The sequence below is a fragment of the Mesoplodon densirostris genome, chromosome 7, assembly GCF_025265405.1.
Source record: "Mesoplodon densirostris isolate mMesDen1 chromosome 7, mMesDen1 primary haplotype, whole genome shotgun sequence".
Taxonomy (NCBI): Eukaryota; Metazoa; Chordata; class Mammalia; order Artiodactyla; family Ziphiidae; genus Mesoplodon; species Mesoplodon densirostris.
The window spans coordinates 13,274,567-13,289,787 of NC_082667.1; the positions used below are offsets into that span (position 1 = coordinate 13,274,567).

The 15,221-nt window shown below is 34.7% G+C and overlaps 2 protein-coding genes across 2 annotated transcripts; both read left to right on the top strand.

Annotated features, from left to right (window-relative positions):
• The first annotated feature begins 775 nt into the window (after positions 1 to 775).
• LOC132493910 (olfactory receptor 5G3-like) lies at positions 776 to 1,723 on the top strand. Its single transcript, XM_060104834.1, has one exon. It carries the CDS (start codon positions 776 to 778, stop codon positions 1,721 to 1,723), a length of 948 nt encoding a protein of 315 aa, XP_059960817.1.
• Positions 1,724 to 13,414: 11,691 nt separating this feature from the next.
• On the top strand, positions 13,415 to 14,361 carry LOC132493832 (olfactory receptor 8H1-like). Its single transcript, XM_060104696.1, is given in 2 exon segments — positions 13,415 to 13,454; positions 13,457 to 14,361. Coding segments are annotated over 2 exon segments (945 nt in total).
• Positions 14,362 to 15,221: the final 860 nt, after the last annotated feature.

The window sequence follows — 15,221 nt, forward strand, 5'->3', positions numbered from 1 at the left end:
TACTGATAAACGCATATGTGAATTGTATCTTAATAACATTAGGATGGTTCTGATCACTCAGTAAGATCAACAACTCCCCTGTTTAGCCCTTCCCCAGATGTCATATGTTAAGATCTGAGTATCTCATTGATTTTATAGTATTCCCAGTAGAGGTCCCCTAGCCAGGGTTTTAAATCCAATTATTCAGTAAGATGAAGCATGGGGAGTAATTCATATACAAACTTATAACTTGAAAGAGTTTTCAACAATAGAGTTGGATTCTTTATGGGAGAAAATAGAGATTAAGGATGAACTGCCCAAGTTTACACAGGAACTTTACACAAACTGCCCCAACCTAGTATCTAGGAATATTATTTTCTAGCTCCACAGTATTTCTATAACTGTCTCTTATAGACCTGTTTAAGATAGTCTGTTATTGGCTTAAAATATTATTTGTAACTATTTTTTAAACATCTTTATTGGAGTATAATTGCTTTACAATGGTGTGTTAGTTTCTGCTTTATAACAAAGTGAATCAGCTATACATATATATATATCCCCATATCTCCTCCCTCTTGCATCTTCCTCCCTCCCACCCTCCCTATCCCACCCCTCTAGGTCATCACAAAGCATCGAGCTGATCTCCCTGTGCTATGTAGCAGCTTCCCACTAGCTATCTGTTTTACATTTGGTAGTGTATATAAGTCCATGCCACTCTCTCACTTCGTCCCAGGTCTTAATGATAGTTTTTTCATCATAAAATTCTTTCTTTCTTACAACAGATTACAGATGACCAATGGAAGATCAGAATCAAACAGCAGTGACTGACTTTCTTTTCTTGGGCCTCACGGATCATCTCTATCAGCAGATTGTCCTCTTTGTCATTCTCCTCCTTGTCTATCTTGCCACAGTGGGGGGCAATTTGGGGATGATCATTCTCATATGGGCGGATCCCAGACTCCACACACCTATGTACTTTTTTCTTAGCCATTTGTCCTTTGTGGACATGTGTTCCTCTTCTTCCATTGCCCCCAAGACGCTGTGTGATATCTTTGCAAAGAAAAAAGACATCTCTTTGATGGGTTGTGCTGCACAGATGTGGTTCTTTGGTCTTTTTGTGGCAACCGAATGTTTCCTCCTGGCTTCCATGGCCTATGATCGGTATATGGCCATCTGTAAGCCCTTGTTGTACACACTTGTTATGTCCCAGAGGGTCTGTGTACAGCTGGTTATAGGCCCTTATGCTGTGGCTCTTATAAGCACCATGACTCATACAACTCTCACTTTTTGCTTACCCTTCTGTGGTCCAAATATTATCAATCATCACTTTTTCTGTGATATTTCACCACTGCTTTCCCTAGCGTGTGCAGACACCTGGACCAATAAGTTGGTGCTTTTCATCTTGGCTGGAGCAATAGGAGTACTCAGTGGCCTGATCATCACAGTCTCCTATGTTTGCATCCTGATGGCCATCCTGAGGATCCAGACTGCTGATGGGAGGAGGAAGGCTTTTTTTACTTGTTCTTCTCACCTGGTAGCTGTCTCCATCCTTTATGGGACTCTTTTCTTCATTTATGTCCGACCTAGCTCAGGTTCCTCCCTACTCATTAATAAAGTGATTTCTCTCTTTTACACTGTGGTGATCCCCATGTTGAACACCCTCATCTACAGCTTGAGGAACAAGGAGGTGAAAAATGCATTCAGTAGGAAGTTTGAAAGGAAAAATTGTCTAGTAAGTAGGTAAAGTAGAACTCTACTTGTGTTGTACCATAGCTGTTGGTGCAGAATGTTTAGTAAAAGGAACATTAGACTGGAAATCAGAAGCTTCATGTGAGTCTTGTCTCTGTCTGTTCAAGATGATTTAAAAAACAGAACAGTTCTTAAATAATTTTCTCCTCCAGTCTTGTTCTCTGTGACATGAGAGGGGTTTCAAAATAATATACAGATGGATTGAGAATATAAATGTGAAAATATACTAGAAGAAACTTAATATTTGTACAGTAGTGGATGTGTGAATACTGTTTAAACTGGACATGAAAACTAAAAGTTATAATGGAAAATTTAATGTACCACAATCAGTGTTAAAGGGCAAATAATAAAACAAGAGAAAATATTTATGCACATGTGCCAAGTGATGGGATAATATCCCTAATGTTCAAAGAACAGGTTAAAATTCAGAATCAGAAAACAATAGATAAATAAGCAAACAAAGAAAGAGGCAATTCTCAAACATGGGAATGCAAATTGCCAAAAATATATGGAGAAAACATTCAACGTCATGATTGTCCAAGTATATGAAATGAAATTAAAATGCAATGCCATGCCTTTCAATGCAGATGTAACATTGATTGTTTTAATGACGATGAAGTTCTTAGTTGGCTATGCCAGACTCATTATTTCTTGTTGATAGTATGGATTGCTCCATTTCCACAAAGCAATTTGGTAGTTTCCATTTAAAATGATAAATTTTATGGCATTTGAACTAGAAATCCTTCCATTAGCAATCTAGACTACAGAAATATAAATGCCAATGCTTAAGATTCCCTACATTTCGGTGTTATGTGTAGTGACAATGAAAAATAAAATAAATAACCTGAATATCCATCACTGAGAGAAAAGTGAACTTTTTTCCATGTAATATTGTGCAGCAAATGAAGACTGAATTAGATATTGCTGGATTGAATTGGAGAGAACTATTGTATACGGTCTACTGTTAGTTGAGGGAAAAAATCACATTGAAGATCAATGTGTAGCACTGACCATTAAGAAAAAGGGCAAAACCTATATAATGAATAAGATGCAAGTGCAAGTGTAAATGAGCATCGAGAGAACTATAAAGGATATATATGTACCTGCTGACAATGATATTTCAATGGGAATGGCGTTAGAAGTAGGAAAGGTGAGCTTTTATTCATACACATTTTAATTGTAGCTCATTCATGCTCTCTGATCTTGCTTGGGCTTGATCTAGATGTACCATTTTCATCTTTGAAATATTTTAAATTAATATTTTTGTCCATCTCATATGAATGTAAACTGTTTCAGATCATCTTTTCTAATCAGAATGGAAAAGAATACGTTCCTCAAATCACTGACTGTGTATCATGTCCAGAACTGGAGATCCATTAAATGATCCCACAAAGGAATAAGACTGCTAGTGGGACTGCTTTTGGAATTTGAAACAGTCTACAGGCATTCTTTTCTTTTATTGAAGTATAGTTGATTTACAATGTTGTGTTAGTTTCAGGTGTACAGCAAAGTGACTCAGTTATATTTGTATATACATATACATATAGATGTAATCTTTTTCAGATTCTTTTTCATTATAGGTTGTTATGAGATATTGAATATAGTTCCCTGTGCTATATGGTAGGTCCTTGTTGTTTAGCTGTTTTATATTTGGTAGTGTGTATATGTTAATCCCAAACTCCTAATTTATTCCCCCCACCCCATTTTCCCCTTTGGTAACCATAAGTTTATTTTCTATGTCTGTGAGTCTATTTCTGGTTTGTAAATATGTTCATTTATATCTTTTTATTTTTTTGGATTCCACATATAAGTGATATCATAAGATATTTGTCTTTCTCTGACTTACTTCACTTCATGTGATAATCTCTAGGTCCAACCATGTTGCTGCAAATGCAATATTTCATTCTTTTTTATGGCTGAGTAATATTCCATTATATATGTAAATACCACATCTTCTTTATCCATTCATCTGTCAATGGACATTTAGGTTGCTTCCATGTCTTGGCTATTGTAAACAGTGCTGCAATGAACATTGAAGTGCATGTATCTTTTTGAATTATGGTGTTCTCTGGGTATATGCCCAGGAGTGGGATTGCAGGATCTTATGGTAACTCTATTTTTAGTTTTTTAAGGAATCTCTGTAATGTTCTTATAGTGGATGTACTAATTTATATTCCCACCAACAGTGTGTGTGGGGGAGTCCTTTTTCTCCACACCCTCTCCAGCATTTATTATTTGTAGCCTTTTTAATGATGGCCATTCTGACTGGTGTGAGGTGATACCTCATTGCAGTTTTGTCTTGCATTTCTGTAATAATTAGCAATGTTGAGTATTTTTTTCATGTACCTGTTGGCCATGTGTATGTCCTCTTTGGAGAAATGTTTATTTAGGTCTTCTGCCCATGTTTTGACTGGGTTATTTGGGGGGGGGGTGATATATTAAGCTGTATGAGATGTTTGTATATTTTGGAAATTAATTAATCCCTTGTCAGTCACATCATTTGCAAATATTTTCTCCCATTCCGTAGGTGGTCTTTTCATTTTGTTTATGGTTTCCTTTGCCATGCAAAATCTTTTAAGTGTAATTAGGGCCCAATTGTTTATTTTTGCTTTTATTCCCATTACTCTAGGAGACAGATTGAAAAAAATATTGCAGCAATTTATGTCAAAACGTGTTCTGCCTATGTTTTTCTCTAGGAGTTTTAGAATATCCGGTCTTACATTTAGGTCTGTAATTCATTTTGAGTTTATTTGTGTGTATGGTGTTCGAGAATGTTCTAATTTCATTCTTTTACATGTAGCTGTCCAGTTATAGGCATTCTTTAAAAGTCATCTGGTTTCTGGAGGGGCTAGACTGCTGAATTAAATGGATAAACAATGTGACTACTTTTTATGCATCATTTATGTCTTTGGTGGAGGTATTAATTTCTGGATTCAAGTGTCCTAGACTCCTATCATCTCCATTGACTCTAGGAAGGCTAGATCCATAATGGAACTTTATGCCACTGAGCTTCTCATGAAACTGGAGTCCCTTCCACTAGTGCTTTTCTTTATTGCTTTAGTGGAAGGTGTGTCCTCTCAGAAAACAGTCACCTGATACCTTCTCTAGTCTTATATGCTTGAGTTAGAAATTGTCTGGCCTGAGTGTTGTTTTCTCATTCTTTAGCATATTAGTGGCATTTAACAACAACCAACTTCATTGTCCAATAGTTACCACTGCTCCCCATATTTCTCACATGCTAGAGATAATTGCAGAAACCAATGCACATTTTTTAACTGTACTCCACCCCAATTCACTTCAGGTGAGTTTTAGTAATTGCAATCCTTGGGCATGCTAATGGTTATGACCAACCCCTTCCACCAGCAATGTACTCTTGTTGCCGTCTGTCTGGTGAGTGGTCTGATTCCAGAATCCCAGCCGAAGAACCTGCCGAATTCACTAGTCAAACAAGTTACTAAGGTAAGCCTACATTCAAAGATGGGGAAAAAAACTCAATTTTTCAATAGAGGAAGAGCATGCCTTTATAAGAAAGGAGGTAATTAATTATGGCATATACAAGATAATCTAACAAAAGTTGTTAGAATTACAAAACCTAAATGAAATTTAGTACATATATTATAAACAAACAAAAACCTTAATATGGTGTTTAATATGGTGAAAGCTTGGATTTTATAATAGTTAATTTGCCACTGCTTTATCTGAATAATTTCAATAATCTGAATTAACTCAATCTATTTACATATATAGTTCAATGAATTTATAATACAAAGAGATATGGGAAACAATTCCCAATAAAATTTTGGAAATCATAATTCAAAAAGATATCATTTAGAAATGGCTTGCCCTAAGAAATTTTAGCCCTCATTTACCTCTTGAAGTCAAGAGAGAACTCCGCTAAGAACAGATCCAACCTCACTAAGACTTGAACTTGTATACAGTCCAGTAGACTGGCTACAAGTCTAAAGGTCAATCCACTTAAGAAATCTGGACCTCAACTATTCATCAGGGAAATGCAAATCACAACCACTATGAGATATCACCTCACATTTGTCATAATGGCTCTGATCAAAAAAGACAACAAACAACAAGTGTTGGCAAGGATGTGGAGAAAGGGAAACACTTGTTTACTGTCGGTGGGATTGTAGCATGGTGCCGTGCTATGGAAAACAGTATGGAGTTTCCTGAAAAAATTAAAAATAGAACTGCCATATGATCCAACAGTTTCACTTCCGGGTATTTACCTGAAGAAAACAAAAACTCTAACATGAAAAGACATATGCACACCAGTATTTATTGCAGCATTATTTACAGTAGCCGACATATGAAAGCGACTTACTTACCCATCAATAGATGAGTGGATAAAGAAGATGTGATATGCACATATATGTGTGTCTATACACAAGGAATTTGGAGATGATCTTGCAATTAAAGCAAATCTGGATGGTTTCAGCCATAAAAATGAAATTGTCACCATTTGTGACAACATGCATGGATTTGGAGGATATTATGCTAAGTGAAATAAGTCAGAGAAAGAGAAATACTGCATGATCTCGCTTATACGTGGAAACAAAAAACAAAATGAGCTAACAATATGAAAACAGACTCAGAGATACAGAGAACAAATGGGTGGTTGCCAGAAGGGAGGGGTTGGGGGGAGTGGGCAAAATAGATGAAGGGGATTAAGAGGTACAAACCTCCAGTTATATAATAAATTAGTCATGGGGATGTCATATACAGCATAAGGAATATGCTCAGTAATACTGTAATAACTTTGTATGGGACCAGATGGTTACTAGACTTATTATCATGATGATCATTTCATAATGTATGCAAATGTCAAATTACTATGTCGTACATCTGAACCTAACATAATATTGTACGTCAACTATATTTCAATTAAAAAGATCTTCAACTTCCTCATGAAAAAAAAAGAATAAATTTTAGAAGCAAGTTCTTTTACAAAGGCAAAGAGTTAATGACCACCAATTTCTTATTTGCCAAGCCTGGTCTTCTCCTGGGAAGATAACAGAACCCTGAAGAAGCACTAGTGGGTCTGTGCCCTCAAAGCAAGGTTGACCCTTCAGTAGTCTGTAGTTTCACACCCTAAGTTTCTCTGAGCACTTCATTACTATTATTTTTTTATTTTTATTTTATTTGGAGTATATTGATTAACAACGTTGTGTTAGTTTCATGTGTAGAGCAAAGCGATTCAGTTATACATATACATGTGTCTATTCTTTTTCAAATTCTTTTCCCATTTAGGTTATTACAGAATATTGAGCAGAGTTCCCTATGTAATACAGTATGTCCTTGTTGGTTATCTATTTTAAATATAATGCTGTGTACGTTTCAATCCCAGACTCCCAATCCATCCTTCCCCCCATCCCTCTGGTAACCATAAGGTTCATTCTCTAAGTCTGTGGGTCTATTTCTGTTTTGTAAATAAGTTCATTTGTATCTTGTTTTTTTAAATTCCCCATATAAGTGATACCATATGATACTTGTCTTTCTCTTTCTGACTTACTTCACTTAGTATGACAATCTCCAGGTTCATCCATGTTGCTGCAAATGGCATTATTTCATTCTTTTTAATGGCTGAGTAATATTCCATTGTATATATGTAACACATCTTCTTTATCCATTCATCTGATGATGGACATTTAGGTTGCTTCTGTGTCTTGGTTATTGTAAGCAGTGCTGCAATGAAAAAATTAATCCACTCTCTGAATCTAAGCATTCTATCAAAAATGTGAAAGTCCTTCACTTAACAGTGCAAAACTTGGTATCAAGGGACAAGACTACAAAATTTTAGACTTTCCTTGTAACAGTGAGAAAAAAAAATCTCTGTTATCATTTCTATCTTAATGTCATAAGCTTATATGGCAGAAAAAGACCTGGTTTGTTTCTAGAGGTTTAACATGGAAATTTCTAACGAGAAATCTGTAAAATTCACTCTCCTCAAAAAATGTCTGTAAGGAATTTGGAGATGATCTTGCAATTAAAGCAAATCTGGATGGTTTCAGGCATTCAATTTCTCCAACAATTAGGAAAATAGTAGAGTAACCACAAAGGCATAACACAAACTAAATAATAACTTAGAGTCTTGACACACGAGAGATGAATTATCATTTTATTTGTTTATATGGAATACTGAATCACCGTGTAAGGATTTCATTTCAGTACATAAATAATTCCAACATAGACATGCATGAATTAGTAAAGAAAGCGTCTGAATGCAGACTAAATCCCTCCCAGAACATTCTTGAGTGAGCATGTTATCACACTAAAATATGTTAAACAATTATTAAATTGATTTTTCGTATGGTTTGATGTTTTGTTTTCTCAGCCATCAACAAATTGATAGTAGAAAATTAGCAGATAAAAAGAGTTTTAAATATTATTAACAAGAAATGATAGCCTGAGAGCAAAGGAAAGAGTGCAGAATTAACAAAAGCAAATATAAGTCAAGGGTTGGAGGGACGAGTTGTTGACGTTATTTCAGTGATAACTAGTGATGACAAGAGACATTGGGTAATATAGAGAAATCTTTTGCTAATGTGGGTTTATTTTGCCATAATAGTTAAAAATTTGATCATTTATCTGCAAAAGATGATGTTTGATTATGCAGAAATATGATGTGCTTATGAAGTGGAGTTCCAAATCCATCAAAACATCAGTTTAATTTCTTAATCACCGTAATGTGCCTCCTTAAGTTCAGAGACTTGATAAACTCTTAAAGGTGTGTGTGTGTGTGTATGTGTGTGTGCGTGTGCACAGATGAATGAAGTACCAGATGTAGGGTAACTCTTGAGGCATTTTGGAGACATATAGAGAGAGATTCTCATTTCTCCAAATCAGGCAGAAAAACTTAGTTAATTCTATAGTATTAAGAGGAGGAACTGTGCTTTTGTTTTATTTTCCCTTGAAAAGAGACTTTAACATAAACCTCTTTAATGAACTCTCCCAGACATTGTTACAAAATGACCCCTGGAAAAGATGTAACCCTCAGTACTGCCTTTACTGTGCATGAATCATTGAGTAGTAACCAAAGGAGTGGGACAATCATCTTTAAATATTTATTGAAAGGAATTGAAGATTAATTTGATGAGGTGTTTTTAAAAGAAAATGTGTGCTTTTAGTGTTTCTCTCCAAAAAGATTGTATGCTTTTTGAGAGAAGAGATTGTTTAGTAATATTTTTGCTCTCCACAACATGTAGCAAATGAATTACATATGCAATGTGTAAGTAAGTGTTTTCTTTGCTTTTTGTTTGCTTTTGAAAGCACAGTGATGAATTCATTAAGGTCAAGGATTCTAACTTACTCAAGTTTATACCTTTCTTTGGTATTTGGACAGTCCTATGCATATTAGCACTCAAAAAGCATTAGTTTAGTTGAAAATTCTATTTCTGAAATTCTCTCAAAAACATCTATTATGTATATATTAAAAAAGGCTTAGTGATTAACAGATTTCTTTTCAAATGATTTTTTTCCTTCATGGTTAGGATATAGAAATGAGTGTACACAGATTTATACTTTGTTTATATGATTTTGAATCTTTGGAGTCAGCTAGTTAGGCCCTCTCATATATTGTACATCACAAACAAATTTCCTATAAAGATAATCAGTCTCCAGTCTGGGCAGTAGCTGAAGATGATTTATGCAAAGTGATCTGTGTATGCATATGTATATATTCCGTTTTAAATTTTTAATTTTCTTCTCTGATCTGTATTCCTGGTGTCTGACTCCTTCAAACTTCATTTTACAATGGAATATTTTACATTGTAAATTATTGTAAGTGACAGCTTACAAAACAATATGCATTATTTTAGGGACACATTGAGCCTACTGTTTTATCTCATCACTCATTCCTTTAATTAAGCCTACATGAGAATTTTCTTCCTTCTAAGCACAGTGTCTGATTCTGCTTGGTTGCTGTCATTTTTTCACCATCATGATTGAGAATTATTAAACTGATTATACTTCCCTTTCTTTCTTTTTCTACCTGTAATTTTCATTCATGCATTATAACTACAATGCTCAAATTTTTATAATTGTGTGAAACATTATGGCTGTTGAATCTTATTTATATTTACCCTGGTTCTAATTGTATGTATTCTTTTTATTTTCATTTGCATTGAATATGTATTCTTCTGTAGATAAATTCAATACATTATATTTATTTAGTATGAATAATTATGTATCTAATTTTTATTTTTATATTTTAATGTTTCCTTGCTAGTCTCTAAGAGGAAAACTGTGCCACACATTTCTTTTTAATCATAAGAGGTAGAAATATATTTTATTTGTTCAGTTATGATTAAATGTCCCATATAATTAAATTTCCCTGTACATTTTTCAATATGCTCTTCATATTTATCCCTCTTGCACTTTCTATCATTCTAGAATAAAGAAAAAAGAAAAAGAAAACTATATATATATATATATATATATATATATGTATAGCATAGTTATAACTGTAATGAATTAGGGAATGAAACTATATCATCATTAAATCAAGAGAGATTTAAAAACTCTCTGATCAGGTTTTGGATTCTGCTATGACACAGTAAATGGTATAAGAATAGCCTGAAATCATAAATAACACAAAACATGAACAAAATGAGTTTCAATGTTAGAAAATATTAAGCATGAAAAACTTGTTCCTGGTAATTTTGCAGTCACCATGGTTTTTGAGGGCCATGTACATTGAAAATTACCATTAGTCTCTCATTTGACTTAACTCCCAAGGTTACCTATTGTCAACTAGGTTTGTGCTGGCTTTTTAATCTGCAAATAAGCCTGTGTCAATGAAAAATTAACTGGTTGCTCTAAGAAGGAAATGGAAAATTTTATTCAATCCAGGTTGAGGATTATAACCTGGGAACAACCCCTCATAAAGCTCCAAGAAATGTTCTGCCCATTAGAGGTCAAAGGACAGTTATTTAAGTTTTGGAAACAGAGGGCTGAACATTAAATGACATATTATTGGCAGTGTACACAATTCAGATCAAAGCAAGTAATGTGTCATGGGTCATCATGGCCCCATATAAAATCAAGAAGGACTGTTATATTTTAAGGAGTTGTCTTGCTGATGCTGGGATAACGTTGCTCTTTATGGTTGAGTAGGTACTTCTGATGATGGGGGAGGTTTTGTCAATGCATAATGCAGATACATAAGGCAGAGTAAAGGGGAGAGAGGAGGTCAAAGCCCAGAGAAAAACTTTTTTGATTAAATTTCTCTCGTCTTGCCATAAAACATGACTTTTATTTCACATCTGTTTTAGCAGCACTTCGTTTTGATGGTCGAGTTGCCCTTCCAAAGTTCATACAATACATACAAAAGTAACTCCATTATCCACACCAACAAATTACCTCCTGAAATTCTGGAGTATGAGTAGGTTTTCCTGTAAGAGTCACTTTTAAATCTACATGAAAATTGGTTTAATTATCATGAATTAATGAAAAATTCACAAGAATATTTTAATCTGATTCGAAGTTAATCCCTTTTTAGAGACTTCCTTTGGTCCCTCATCTTGGATAAACAAGCCTCGATAAAATACTTAAGATCTGATGAACACTCCTAGAGGGAAGTTGGTTATGGGGTATCAGTCAATGGGCAATACATGAAATTATGGGTTTTATAAAAGGATAGTATAACATTGGTCATATTACATTATGAAATTATAGTTACAAAATGAGAATGGATACTGAATATGCTGTGTGATAATAATTATGCAAATCTAGAGGCATACAAATAAACATTCCATGAACAAAAAAATTTGGAGAAATTCATTTAAATGTTATACAACAGTGGGCTTCCCTGGTGGCGCAGTGGTTGAGAGTCCGCCTGCCGATGCAGGGGACACGGGTTCGTGCCCCAGTCTGGGAAGATCCCACATGCCGCGGAGCGGCTAGGCCCGTGAGCCATGGCCGCTGAGCCTGCGCGTCTGGAGCCTGTGCTTCACAACGGGAGAGGCCACAACAGTGAGAGGCCCGCGTACCGCACAAAAAAAAAAAAAAAAAAATGTTACAACAGTTTTGAATTATTTTTGTATCATTCTTTGAATTTTGTTATATTTTAATTTTCTTTCTAATGAACATATTTACCCTATAATAGTGTCATACATTTAAATATAAAAGTTTCACTGTGAAAAATGCGCCATTCCATCCCTGATGGTTTCAGTCATAGACTAATTAAGTATTTCTCTAGAAATAGTTTCTCTACCACCCCAGGTATCAATTTAGAGCATCACAAAGGAAGACTAAACAATTAGGCTCTTCATTGTGTGGCTTCTAAGGGAAAAGACAACTAGCTTCTCAAAACCTAGCATAACTGCATTTAGTCCCTGAACTTTTTTCCTTGGAGACATGCCAAGCAATCCTCCTTGGAAACTGGTCCACAGGGATGACCAAATGTTGCATTATTATCAATCCCCAGTATATGAGGTACTCAAATTATCAGGGTGAAAGGCAAGGCATACTCTGCTCTGCTTACATATGTACCCAGAAGATCCCTGAAACTCTTTTTAGACATAACTTCCTGGCAAATTTTACAGTTAATCAGGAGCTGAAGAAAATTTCGATGTTGATTTATTTTTCCCTCAGAATAAAATAAAATGAGTGCTCTAAAATTTAAAAAGAACTTATTTCAAAGAAAATTATATTATACTACAGAATATTATGTTACATAAATCGTCTTCATATTTTATTTGTGAGCAAAATTTGAGGTTGACATACTTATAAACAAATAATATTGGAAGAAAGAGTTTTTTTCACCAACATTGGCTCCCGGTAAGTGTTATTCTCAAAATTAAAAGGTTTTAGTTAAGATCAAATAAAACCGAGACATTATCAGAAGAATATGCATATAGATATCATTTAGACCGTGCCCTAATTAATGCCAGGATTTGTGAAACCTGAAATATAGAGTTGATGTAATCAGGGCCTGCAATCAATGTGCATGTTTTAGCAATATAATTTTAGAAGAAATTTAATTTTGAATGGCCAAGTTTGGAAAACATCATAACTTTGGAAATTAATACTAATATATGGTCTATAATTTTAATACACCCTACTAAAGTCCACTAAGGTTGAAATTTATTTTTCATTAGTATTAAATATTGATTTAAAAGAACAGTACATGGTGCATTAAAACTCTTCTTCTATCATTGTTTTTGTATATCATTTTTTTCCTCAGGTTTGCTGCAGTTAATTACAAATGGGAACATAGTATTATGAACATGCTCTATGGAGTCAATCTAAATTGGTAGAATTACAGAGCCAATATTTAATAGCTCTGAATAAGTTACCTAAATTTTCTGTGCCCTTTTTCTCATCTAAAAAAAATTGTGGCTAACAGTACTACATATGGTCTAATAATCTCATGGGGATTAAATGCATTAATAACAGGAAGCATTTAGAACAGTGTTAGGCTTATTCTAATTATTTAATATATTAGCTTTTATTATATTATATCCAAATGTCAATTTATACCTATTTCTATATTTGGCAATCAAATTAAGATTTTTCTCTTCATACACTGTACAGCCCTCATTATCCGCACTTCCTGGAAACATTAAGCTAATATAAATATATCATGTCATTCACAGAAACAAAAAATCTTTTTGAAGTAATTCCTGCTCGGTGTTAAATTTGATTTCTCAACAGTTTAGAGCATTTGAAAGCTATGAGTAGAAGGAATAGCATACATGTGTCTGACTTCATCCTCATGGATTGACGGATTCTGAAGAGATCCAGTTGGTCCTCTTTACGCTATTTCTCCTGATATACCTGATTACTGTGTTGCTGAATGCAGGGATGATGTTGATAATCCACCTGGATCTGCAGCTTCACATCCCCATGTATTTTTTCCTCAGTCACCTGTCATTTCTTGACCTCAGTTACTCAACTGTCATCACCCCTAAAACCTTACAAAACTTACTGACTTCCACCAAGTGTATTTCATACCTGAACTGCTTCACCCAGATGTATTTCTTTGTCTTCCTTGGTGCCACTGAATGTTTTCTTCTCTCTTCAATGGCTTATGATCGCTATGTAGCTATCTGCAATCCTCTGCATTACCCAGTTGTTATGTCCACAAGACGCTGCTGCTCCCTAGTCTTTGGTTCCTATTTGATTGGCTTTATGGACGCCTTTGTCAATGTGCTTTGCATGAACAGATTGCACTTCTGCAACTCAAATATAATCTATCACTTCTTCTGTGCTGCACCCCCAGTTTTAGCCCTGTCCTGCACTGACACACATGACACTGAAATCACGAGATCCATTTTCGCTGGCTCCACCCTAATGGTATCTCTTCTCACAATATCTGTGTCATATATGTCCATCCTGTCTACTGTCCTGAAAAGTACTTCCACTTCAGGGAAGCAAAAAGCCTTCTCTACTTGTGCTTCCCGTCTGCTGGGAGTTACCCTCTTTTATAGCACTCTGATTTTTACTTATTTAAAACCAAGTAAGTCCTACTCCTTGGGAAAAGATCAAGTGGCTTCTGTTTTTTATACTATTGTCATCCCCATGCTGAATCCACTCGTTTATAGTCTTAGAAACAAAGAAGTAAAAAATGCTCTCATTAGAATTATGCCAAAGAGAAAGGGCTCCAGGCAATTAAAATAACAGTGATACTAAAGTTTAAGTTCATCTTTTTTCTTTTTTTTCTTCCCTGTAGTGTATTTCTTTGGTCTCTTTCCAGAAACAGTTGAATCCTTTTTCTTCCTTTCTTTCTTTCTTCATTCCTTTCTTTCTTCCTACCTTCCTTTCTTTCTTTCTTTCTTTCTTTCTTTTCTTTCTTTCTTTCTTCTGTTGAACCATTCTTTGCTTGACCAACTATGATCTTGGGCACTTCTAAGAATATGCTTTTAGAAGTCCACATTGTATTTGGAAACCATGAAACATGTTCAATCTATGGTCTAAATATATGTGGCTTTAAAGCAACTGATTTGCAAAATGAAAAATATAGTTGTCACCTTTTAAACTATATCATACACATTCCCATGCATAATCCACTTCAGAGAATTTTATGATGGAAAAGAGTTCCCTTTTGGGAACAATGATAACACTTTTAGAAATCATCACATTCATTTTGTGGAGAAGCAATATAGCAGAATGATCATAAGTACTTACTTTGGAAACAAACATTCCAGGATGTAGACTCCAGATCTGCTACCCTTCCAGCTGTATAACCTGTTAAAATCACTGAAACTTTAAGCCTTCAGTTTCCTCAACTGCACAAAATAATAAGTACAGGTCCATGGAGTTACTGTAAAGATTAAACCAGATAATAGATGTAAACCATTTAAGGAAGTACTAATAAATGCTGGCCATTATCATTAGAACACTCACATTCCTGAGTATTATTGCACAATGTCTTTTCTTAAAGAATATTCACTTGTGTTTTATAAATTACTTTTGGCTGATTTAAAGGACAAACACACAAACAGCTAAGGAAAAACTCAGCACTTGGATTTAGAATGGCA